Source organism: Acyrthosiphon pisum, chromosome A3, assembly GCF_005508785.2.
Source record: "Acyrthosiphon pisum isolate AL4f chromosome A3, pea_aphid_22Mar2018_4r6ur, whole genome shotgun sequence".
In the NCBI taxonomy this organism is placed as follows: Eukaryota; Metazoa; Arthropoda; class Insecta; order Hemiptera; family Aphididae; genus Acyrthosiphon; species Acyrthosiphon pisum.
The window spans coordinates 41137627-41148882 of NC_042496.1; the positions used below are offsets into that span (position 1 = coordinate 41137627).

At 29.7% G+C, this 11256-nt stretch overlaps 3 protein-coding genes across 3 annotated transcripts in view; 1 reads left to right on the forward strand and 2 right to left on the reverse strand.

Annotated features, from left to right (window-relative positions):
• LOC100575177 (TNF receptor-associated factor 3) overlaps positions 1–11256 on the reverse strand; it is a gene marked incomplete at its 3' end in the record, with an annotated part of 138801 nt that overhangs the window by 84581 nt on the left and 42964 nt on the right. The window lies entirely within an intron of this gene.
• On the reverse strand, positions 2378–4649 carry LOC100167905 (DNA primase small subunit). The gene is made up of 8 exons (XM_001950144.5): positions 4413–4649; positions 3958–4114; positions 3742–3873; positions 3454–3678; positions 3176–3383; positions 2895–3100; positions 2651–2835; positions 2378–2509 (listed from the first exon to the last, which is right to left on the reverse strand). Exons 1-8 carry the CDS (start codon positions 4504–4506, stop codon positions 2490–2492), a joined length of 1227 nt encoding a protein of 408 aa, XP_001950179.3. The 5' UTR covers positions 4507–4649; the 3' UTR covers positions 2378–2489.
• Positions 4826–8826, forward strand: LOC100165874 (probable Bax inhibitor 1). The gene is made up of 5 exons (XM_001950180.3): positions 4826–5218; positions 7620–7849; positions 7925–8151; positions 8217–8387; positions 8464–8826. The coding sequence occupies exons 1-5, from the start codon at positions 5169–5171 to the stop codon at positions 8491–8493; spliced, it is 708 nt and encodes a 235-aa protein (XP_001950215.1). The 5' UTR covers positions 4826–5168; the 3' UTR covers positions 8494–8826.

Below are 11256 nucleotides of genomic sequence, written 5' to 3' on the forward strand. Positions count from 1 at the left end.
TAGTTATTGTCGGGTAAGCATTTACAAATAAATTGTATTTAATTAAAACATTATAACAACATATTACACAGTTTTTACAAGACTTGTTACACGGTTTTACAACATCTGTACTCTCTAGGTCTTCATTTTCAGAGTCACTTCCATATGACGGTTTATTTATACTCCTCATCAACAGATTTTTTAAAAATGCCATGATTTTCCAAAATTAAAAAGTTCATCAGATAGTTTGTTTTTTATTTCATTTTCACTTAAATTATCATCTATAAATGGTTTAATTTTGTGAGATAAATGTGTTAATGAATCAGTCGGAAGTCCACTTTTTAATAAATTTAAATTTGATAGAGATAATAACAATGACCAAAGTAAAGTGACCAATAATACAAAATTAATATGTATTATCATTGATTATTATAAATACAAAATACTAGTATTAGACATTAGTTATTATTAGCCATTCGTCGCCACTCAACAGCCCTATAGGGTATAGATAAACAACTTGCAGGTTTCAACAGGCGGAAATGCGTCTTATCAGTTTATTATTTCTTAGTAGGTAATTAGTTCTGGTGGATTGAATCGAGACCACACACTATAAGTGTGTTTTATTAAAAAAATAACCTACCTATATCAATTGATTTAATTTTATTTGATGTCTATATTTATGTAACAAATATTTTGTAATTGTATATCCAAAGTTTTCTCATAAGAGTAGGTATACGATTGTACGAGACTATTACAATGTACTATTATTATTTTAAAAAAAAATCTAACAAAATGGCCAGGTAATCTTTAGTTTATTTAATGCTGTGTACAACAGCCAACAGTTCAGGTACTACCTACGTAGTTATTACTTATTTGTGTAGTAATAGTCATAATAATATTATATTATAAATTAGTACTGTGGGAGGGGTCCACAGATTACACAATTTTAGAGTTACTCAACATTAAGTGTCAAATACTGAATTTCCGCGTTTGGGACACTAACAACAACGGACAATTTGACTTATAATTGTTCGATATGACTACTAAACGACAGATCTGTTCCCTACCACTAGGAACTTTTTCAAAACAAGGGCGTGCTCTAAAACTGAGTGAAGCACACGGTCTTGTATGTGGGGGGGAGATCACGGCTCACCAGAAGCCCATGATCCTAAGTCAGATGTTCTATGCACCCGGTGTTTATTTAATAAACTACGGCGAAAATACCGCGATCTAATCGACCAAGCAGTCGAATAAATTTAAAAAATATATATATACTTTTGACAGTCATTAAACATTTTATTATCATGTTCACCGTAACAGATACGGTAAAGTTATATTACATTTATTTTAGAAACAGGTTATTTTCGTTATTATATAATAGATTGCGGAATTTTATTGCTTTATGTTAGTACATTTGCCAAATTTAGCAAATAACTTTGAACACGCGGTACCTGTATCAAAATATTTTGTGAATCTTATACATGTATAATATATTTAGTAAAAAAATACCAAGTTGAATCGCTTTTTGCTTTTTTTTATTCGTGAGGTACTTAATTTAGTTATGTTTTTTTTTTTTACAATACTTCTGACAACTGGATCCTCTTACTTATTTTGTCCCTGGACTCATATTGACAATATCACATGAAAAACGTTTAAGGTTTTATTCACTAATATATCTTCTATACATCGAGATTTTATTAAAATAATAGCTGAGGAATTCAAACTTTCCAACTCTCTTCGAGCAATTTTTGTTCACTTGTCAGTCCTATTATTGAATATGGCTCCGTTGTTTGAAATCCACAGACTGTTACGGTTATTGTGCACAACCAATTATTGAGAAACGAACCTCTCCAGGATGACAAGAATCGCCAATGAAGATCCGGCCTTCCTTTTCTAAATGATCTTGTTTAATATAATGTATTTCATTTAAATTTTTGTTATGTACCCATAGTGTGCCCCATATGGGACTTTTGCCCATAACTGTTATAAACAAATAAATATATATTTCCATTTTTTTTATTTAGTGAATATTAATAAAAAGTTTTGATTATGGTCAATTTATTTGTTTTATATCAAATATGTATAATTGTATTCAACCAAATTTATTTAATTCTATTTAACAAAATTCTCTTTAATACAAATTATTTTAGTTGCCCATGAGACTTCATAATATGGAAGTTTTACTGCATTAACAATTTATTATTAAATAGGTAAGTAATAATCTATTTTAGCACTGTCTATACTCCTGTCACTGTAGGAATTATAGTTATGCACTTATTATATCTACCATTGTGGCCTTGTCATCTAAATACCTGAAGAACATTCAAGTCTTAACTTTTTAAATTTTCTGATTCAAATGATATATTACACCCGACGCGAGTATGGAATAAAATACATATAGTTTCAAAAAATTATATATTATAAACATTTTAATAGTAATACAGTAGTAGTAAATTACGCAATTCGTTCAGCGAGTTCACAATATTTTAACAGTAGAGACGCTGTAAATTTTAAAATTCCATTTTAATATCTGAAACAAAAACATTACATATTATTTAATACTTGTCAAACAAACAATGCGTGTATTTTATTATTTTAAATGATGAGTGGTAATTTTGAGTTGATTTTGATAATTAATTGAATTTAGTTAGGCTCTAATATTTTAACTTACCACTTTGTTTTATTCTACTTCCTTTCCAAGTATTTTCTAAACTTCTTAAAAATTCTTCAAAGATATTGACACTTTTTAATAATGAAGTTTTTTTATAATCCTTTAAGCGATTACTACTCAGGTTAGCATCATTGATAATTTCTTTTTGTTTTTTGTCATACTCATTAATTTCATCAATTAAAACACTATAACAAATAAATCAATAAAATATGGTAATAAGAAAAAAAATTATATTGTCGTTTACTTGATTGTGGGTACAGTGTTTGGGTTAAATTTTTCTATAACTTTAGGATTAATTGGTATACAAATTTTTCCAGTTTTTGGATGAACACAGAAAGGAGACTTTAACAAGTGATTTAACCCTTTTGTTACATTGACATCAAGTCTTGGATATGCCAAGTACAACAAAATATCTTCCACACAATGTTTTGTTTTAAAGTTTAATAGTCCCTGTTAGAATACAAGTAAATATATGTGAGTTGAGGTAACACATTGTGTATAACATTTATGATTTGTAAATGTTACCCTTTTATGGTTATTATTAACAATAACAGTTAGTGCTTCCCATCGTTGTATACTACTTTGATACTTTGAAAATTGTAAATTAATTTGTTCCTTAATTTTTTCGTCAGCTATAAATGACAAAATTTTATTACACTGTTCGGTCGTTCCTAAGAAATCTTGTTCAGCAAGAAGTGAATTGAACTCTTCCTTTATAATGGCAATACTTCGCCTGTTGTTTGTTAAAACAATGTTTTTTAAATTAAATTGAAAATATTATAATTTAATTTTTTGCTACTGACTTCACAGATGGATGATTTACATTACATCTTTTTGAATCCCCAGCAGATAATACGGCTAAATAATCAATAAACGACCCACGTTCAGAAGGTAAGAGTTTTCTTGCAGATTCATCACATATCCAACAATGGATACCTCGGCGACCTGAGAATACCCACAACAAATGCTTCCATCCAAAATCATCCCGAATTGCTCGTTCCAATATTTTTACAGCAATAACCATAAATCTAAAACCAGAATATAAAATTAAATGTTTCTTTCATATTTGAAACAAAATTATTTTTACACACCTCCAACATTTTTGACAGACTTCAGCACCTGAACAACAAGTACGAACTTGATCATAGTCAGTCATATCAATATCAATCACTAATTCTTTTTCAAGAGCATGAAACTGAGGATAATTTCGGCAGACTTTGGGACTAAAAAAACAATTAAATATATATAGGTAGGTACGTAAGTATACATTATAATAAAATATTTTATAATTATAAAATTATTTAAACCTCATATTGAACACAGCTCCAATATCTATTTTAAAAGGACATCTATTTTGAATTTCGGTTTCAAATTCTTGCAATGTGTTGAAAGATTGATATCTAATATAAATATCTTCATGTAAGGTGAACGAAAATTCTCTGTTTAAAAAGTTTTCTGGTTTCACTGAAAATACAAATTATAAGGTAATTTAAAGTGAATAAAAGTTTCTTTAATAAACTACAATCTATTTCAAAAGAGAAGACATCAGGCGGCCACGAGCAAGACAGGTTTTGCTACATAAATCTGGTGTCTTCTCTTTTGGAACAGGGTATTTCTATAAACATCTATGGTCTATCATAGCCAGTCGCCGACCTGTTATTAGGGGACATACTGTAACATGTAATGTATATATGTTGGTACTAACGTTTAATTACCGACTTTTTGAATGGTTTTTTTAGATGATTTAAAAAAAAAAACTTACCGTTCCCGTAGGACAACCACTTGTGAAACTGCGAGTACGGGAACAATTTTTTGTAGTAGACATTAAGGTAGTCTGGAAACTGGTCGTCGGACATGATTATTTTATCGATTATAATTTATAATTTATATTACTAGATAGTCATTGAGACCAATAGGCAATAATATATTAGATTTTTAAATTCTGTTGATTTTGTGCGTTGCGCGTCGTACACTCGTATTGTTATTTCTATTTACTATTTCGTCGTCCCGAGTCGGCGCTCGTACCTTAAGATATGATAAGGAAATAAAGAAAACGCGGGAAAATGCGGTGACCAGTGTTTTGTTTTTTCGTAACGTCTTTGCGCGGTCGACATCCATTTGTACAACGTCCCGCGGCCAAGGTCTCGGGTCGACCCACCGGTGACGTCATCGGATTTTTATTTACGTGTTCCCGGAGTGTGTGTCACCCTGCCACTGTGTTGTTGTTCACTTGTTCGGTGTCGAAGCGATTCGAGCTTAGTCTTCGATATATTTCATACAGTGCACACGGCGACCGTACAATTTTAAAGTTGCGAGTAAACCTAACAGGGAAACTTTCAAACCGCATTAGCGACCGGAAGATTGACGACTTTTAACGCGATACGAGTGATCGTATTCACTTCCGCCGACGGAAATAGATCGTGAGATCTGCCGTTCATTTCGATCGTAGTTCTCGCATCCGACCGGTGGCCGGACCGGACGTATCTGCCTATAAATAAACACGCAAGTAGAGCCGAACATGTCCAGCACGACGTTCCGCTCGTTCGCCCGTTCGTTCGGGTCGAAAATGTAAGTTCTCGGACACACGAATTGAATAATATTTATTCTGATGCGCATACCGATTTTTTATTATTATTATTCATATTGTTGTTGTTATTATTGAAATGCCCCTGTGATGTTATTGTTATAACAATAAAATTATTAAATATTATGCCTCGGCGGAGAGTGGGAATTCTCGTTTACGTCGATTATCGACGAACGCTGCGTCGTGCGGTCGGTGTCGTTAATAATTAATACGCCATTTTTTTTTGTAATTGTACCTAATAAGAGAAGAGGTATAATAATAATATTTTGTCTCGAAACTTTTCTCGGTCGTTCAGTTCAGACTTTTCAGTTACGTCTTAAAATGTCATGACGTTATCCTTGAAAGTTGGAAACGACAAAAAAAAATAACTACTCATTGCAATGTATTGCGAACAACCGTGTAATACCATTTAACAGTAAAACTCCAATGACATACCAATTATCTAATATGCTAATTACGACTTTTATGTTGGCATTAAATAAATAAATTATTCAGTTCACTAGATATCAATCGCCTACTTATACATAAATGCTTTTTTTTTTTATAGATTGTCATATTATTATGTTTCAACTTCTTGAATGAATGTCTAATGTCTACTTATTGTGTTTGTTTTTTGTTAACCTTTATGCTTGGTTTTTTTAATTCGTTTACCAATATTTATATTGCTTTTTAGAACAAATTTAGAACACCTTACCTACTTGTCTACCTACCTACCTACTTTTCATCTTTAAAAGTTATTCCACTGTTGAGCTGCTTAAATCTTATTGTTGAATTTCTATTCTTTTGAAATATTTATTTCTACCACTCGAGAATGATATATTTAAATTTATTGTACTCAAAAATTCATAAAAAAATATTAGTTAATTCATTAATATTTCACAGTAATTTTACGGACCAATCATTGGCCACTATATTATATTTAAGGTACCTTAGTTAAGATAACAATTGGACCATTTAATGTTAAGTGAATGTTTACGCAACTCGTTATTACTATTTTATCAGTAAATTGTATTTTTTAATTATCATATTGAGCTAAATAAGTGATTAATCATTCAACATTAGGTATTACACATCGAGTCCATTTGTGCTTCTTTAAATATTGTTGTATAAGAACCAATAAAAGATAATAAAACATATTAATAGGTGAAGGTAATAATGATAATTATTATTTTATCAACAATAATAAATATTTCTTATAACTAGCAATTTTATTTTAACTATGACGTATAGTCAGATAACATTAAAATAATCATATGAATCATGTGTGATATATATTTTAATAGGAGACTTCTGAGTGGTTGTCTTAAACTTTGAATACCTATAACTGTTACACATGGCCCATGAGCGGGTTTTTGCCTACAGAGAAATTTTTAAAAAGCCCCCTACATAAAAAAAAAACCATCAAAGAGTCATTGCGTCAAACTATAAAAAGGCTCGAAGCCTTAACACAGATCGGACAAGTTTTGATCGGGACACGGTAATGTTCTTTTGTGGGACAGAGTATAATGGGTTAAGAGTTTTCATTCTGATATAGCCTTGCTTGAGCTATAAATAATATATAAAACTATAATAGTTACCTACTATACTTTATTCCATCTAAGAGTGAATCACTCAGCCGACCAAAACACGTTTTTTTCCGCGCGTCCCTACCACAATCTGGACATTGGTGACAACATTAGCCATCGCATGGGGGGGTCAGGCATTGTTCGGCAGCTTGGTCTGCGTGCGCAAAACCAGTTCACTCTTAGATGAAATAGAATATAGGACTAATATTTCTAGAAAATAATAATTTAAATTGAAAAATAAAACAATGAAGTAGGTACTCGTAATATTTCAAAATAATACATTTAAATACTCATTAGTCATTAACAAACATATGTTAACTACAATAGTTTTAGTATTAGAATTTCTATAATATGCTAACAAACGTATACTTTTTCTTTTTAATTGGGTAACAATGTTATGGGCTCCCAATCAATTATTTAAACACTTAGAATAAACTGACTAATGATATCCATGAATTTTATCCTCTTAATAATGTATAATCTACATGAACTGACCATCTTGTGACGAAACACTAGAACTTAGTTTCGAACGGAATGGTTTGAAAATCAATCTGTTGATTATTGTAGACTTCTTAAAATACATAATTTAAATATTTAGGTCCTGAAATAAAATTTACATTCATTGTTTAGTAACACTACTTTATAAATGTTTTATTGATAGCTAATTAAATTGTATTATTGTATTTGATAAATTTGTAGTTTAACATTAGGTAAAAAGAAAAAGTCATATAAAATAGTTAGTTACTTGCTTAAAAAACATCATACTATTTTCATTGAGTTAATTTACCTATGATAAAAATATAAACCTTTTTCTGTCTAGTGAACAACCAGTACGTACACATTTAGTCAATGTGTATGCCTGTTTAACAGTATCCATGATATCGGCTGCAGTTGGAGCTTATGTCCATGTTTTCACAAACTTTCTAAGTGCTGGATTATTGACAACTCTGGGTGCTACTGGATTACTATTAGCACTTATGTACACACAAGATAATGGAAAAAATCGCTCTCTCAGAATGAGTTATTTGGTTGGATTTACTTTCTTCACTGGTTCGTTTTCATAAATAACATTTGTAACCTAATATTAAAATTTATTTATTTGAAATATTGTGTGATGTGTTATAGGCCTTGGAATTGGTCCAGTCTTAGACTATGTTATACACGTGGACCCCAGTATCATACCAACAGCATTTTTGGCGTCTACATTGGTATTCGTATCATTCAGTTTGTCTGCCATTTTTGCCGAACGTGGAAAATGGCTCTACCTAGGTGGTACTTTGATGTCGTTGCTGTCTGTTCTCATGTGTTTGTCTTTGGCCAATTTATTCCTTGGTTCAGAGCTTATATTCAAAGTATATTTATAATAGTAGTGTTTATTTATTTTAGTTGCTAACTTTTTTATTAATGTATATTTCAGGGTTATCTTTACCTCGGTCTTGCGCTTATGAGTGGTTTTGTTTTGTACGACACTCAGTTAATTATGGAAAAAAGAAGAGCAGGAGACAAGGATTTCATTGCTCATTCTGTTGATCTCTTTGTGGACTTTATTGGCATCTTCAGAAGACTGCTAATCATTTTAGCACAAAAGGTGAAAAATCTAACACATAATGAAACAGAAAATCAATGAAAACTATAATATTAGTAATATTATATTACTGTTATAGGAACAAGGATCGAAGAAGCGCAAAGACTGAATGGAAACACTACCTCTTTTTTGAATAAAAATTGTAATTACCAACTAAATATCAACTGTGTACACAACCAACTATTTGAAATTAAATTTAAAAGTATAAATAATAATAGTGGGTTTTTGTTTTTAGTTTGGTAATATCTTTACATATATTATTACTATCTATAAGTCATATGATTTAATTTAGACCGCCTAAAGGTAAACCTACCTAATGTCAAAATTGTTCTTTTGGTGTAGGCATTTAGATATGTTGAATTCGTTTAATAGAATTATATTTTTCATTTATCACAATGGTTTTCTTATAATAAAAGACTAATAAATTTGTTACTATAACTAATAACGACTTACATTTTCATTATTTATATCGATCTCCTTTTCAAATATTATATCCTTGCAATTATTAATTTCTCCATAAGCCATACAATTAATTTTTATATAGAATTAATAGAATACAATTATAACATAGGTGCCAATGTGCCGCTAGTAATACAAATGCAGGAACAATATAACAATTAGTTAATCAGATAATTTTTCAAATTTTAGATAAATCAACATTTTAAAAAAGAGGTAACTGGTATAAAGTGCACCTCATCGTATAGTATTTTACTATAATGGATGTGTTAAATATTATAAATCACTGCATAAGAAAACCGATTTTGAGTGGAGACGGTCTGTCAGTCTAAACTTCTAATGTTATTTTATATTGCTGTTCAAAATCATTATTAATTGATAGGTTTGTCTTATTTTTTCCAACAAAAAATTGCATACGATAATATTACCAAGTTATAAATATAAATATAAGTTATAAAATTATAAGTCGATACTGACGATTCGTTGAAGGATATGAATAGGTTAAAATTTGGATAAATAATTAATCTAAATACTTTAAAAATGTCATACAATCTATAATCAGTTCAAAAAGTCAAAATATTTTATAAATTATATCATGACCCAACTAGTATTGACTAGATTCACATTCCTATCGGAATAGGCATTGAAGAAGTTTCTTCGCTATTTTACTTGTACATCTTAAAACGCACAAATATAAAATAAACTAAAAATGTCAAACATCTCTAAATACCAAATAAAGTGTTAGTGAAATAGTCAAGTCTACAGTTGTTAACTTTTGATCTAGGGTCAACCAATAATCAAGTTAGATTTTGTCCATAACTGGTTTAATGTTAAAATTCCCATTTTTCTGATTATTTTTAAAAGTAATCGGGATATTTTTACTTTGAGCCCCTTAAAAATACCAACTTGTAGTAAGTATCCAATTTGTTATCATTAACCATTCTGGAAGTTGAAGATTGTTTTTTCTACAATAAAACATTAGTACGTGGACACAAAATAATAATAATAAAAATGCTCAGAACTTCACAATGGTGCCAAAAAATATTTGAGTAATTCATTAGTTAACATTGCCAGTTAAAGTATGCCAAAGAGTAACTCTTTACCCCTAGCAGCTTGTTTTGCTAAATGAGCTGAGATGCTGACTACTAGACAGTAGTACACCTGTCACCTTTGACTACTAAGAAGGTTGATAGTCTACGTGACTATGTGAGACTCCGCTAATGTAAATTACAGTATTTTTGTTAATATCTGAACAATATTCTTTTTAGTTTCTTATATTACTCGTCATTAGTTAAATAACTATTTTTTGAGAAGTGTCAGTAGTATCTTGATTTATTGTCACTCGAATACATTGTAACTTAATTATAGTCAATTATAAAAATATTAGAAAATAGTTGAACACTCAAGCATACCAGTCTTAATAATTGACTTCTGGTTATGAATATTAACAAAAATAATAACCATCGTCATCAACAACTTTCACATGATAGTCAGCCATCATCATAATAATTCAAGAGGCAGCATGCTATGTCAATTCTTGTCAGCTGTCAGTATGACTATATTTTTGTAGATCTATCACTATCTCAAGTCAGGGGCCAAGGCGCATAAATACACTGCTAGAAAAAAGAAATAGGTAAAAATTGACTGTTATAAACTGAAAGTGAACAAAATAACATAAAATTAATACCTAACTTTTATAATAAAAAATTATACTTATATATTTTTTTTAAATAACCATCCTCAACAAATAATAGTTAGGTATGTGTACATACCAAAAAATATACACAACTTGGAAATAAAAAACATAATAATCATAAAATATTTAGGTATGTTGTTTATGTCATAGCATGTTATCATATGTTATAATATATTGAACTGTGAACTAAAATCATGGGGTAGAATTTGTAGATATTCTGACTTCTAAGTAATATAAATCCATTATTATAACTATTTGTAGAGTTCTCATCATTTTTTTTTAATTTTTAAGATATATTTTAACATAAGTAAGGCTTTAACACCAGTAGAGTACATGTACAGGTAAGAAAATAAAACTGGCAGAGTTTAAATTAGACCTTTTCATCTAATCAATATTCTCGCAGGGTTTAAGATTTTGAGCCTTTATATTTCTAGTTTTATTCATTATTAGTTATGTTTCCAAAAAATACAATTTCTCTTTGATCTATAATGTCTGAATTTCAATTTTTGGAACCCACTGTATTAGATTTAATATTTTAAAATCAGCGAAACTTGAGAAAAAAAAATTTGTTTCATAAGATATCATACTAATAACAAACTGTAGGTAACCTAATAAAAAGTAAAATACAACTAGTTAATATTGAATCTAATGTAATGTACTGTTGCATTGTTGCCATACATAAAAGTTTTGAATACATCATTCCGTTGTTCTGATAGAATT

What these genes read in the sequence shown, in the direction of transcription:
- LOC100167905 (XM_001950144.5), bottom strand. Translation starts at nt 4,506, where the DNA reads ATGTCCGACGACCAGTTTCCAGACTACCTTAATGTCTACTACAAAAAA. An exon ending in AACACTGTACCCACAATCAA is followed by an intron (nt 2,836 to 2,894) that starts GTAAACGACAAT and finishes TATTTGTTATAG; the next exon opens with TGTTTTAATTGATGAAATTA. An exon ending in AAGTAGAATAAAACAAAGTG is followed by an intron (nt 2,510 to 2,650) that starts GTAAGTTAAAAT and finishes TTTTTGTTTCAG; the next exon opens with ATATTAAAATGGAATTTTAA.
- LOC100165874 (XM_001950180.3), top strand. Translation starts at nt 5,169, where the DNA reads ATGTCCAGCACGACGTTCCGCTCGTTCGCCCGTTCGTTCGGGTCGAAA. An exon ending in TGGATTTACTTTCTTCACTG is followed by an intron (nt 7,850 to 7,924) that starts GTTCGTTTTCAT and finishes GATGTGTTATAG; the next exon opens with GCCTTGGAATTGGTCCAGTC. An exon ending in TAATCATTTTAGCACAAAAG is followed by an intron (nt 8,388 to 8,463) that starts GTGAAAAATCTA and finishes TTACTGTTATAG; the next exon opens with GAACAAGGATCGAAGAAGCG.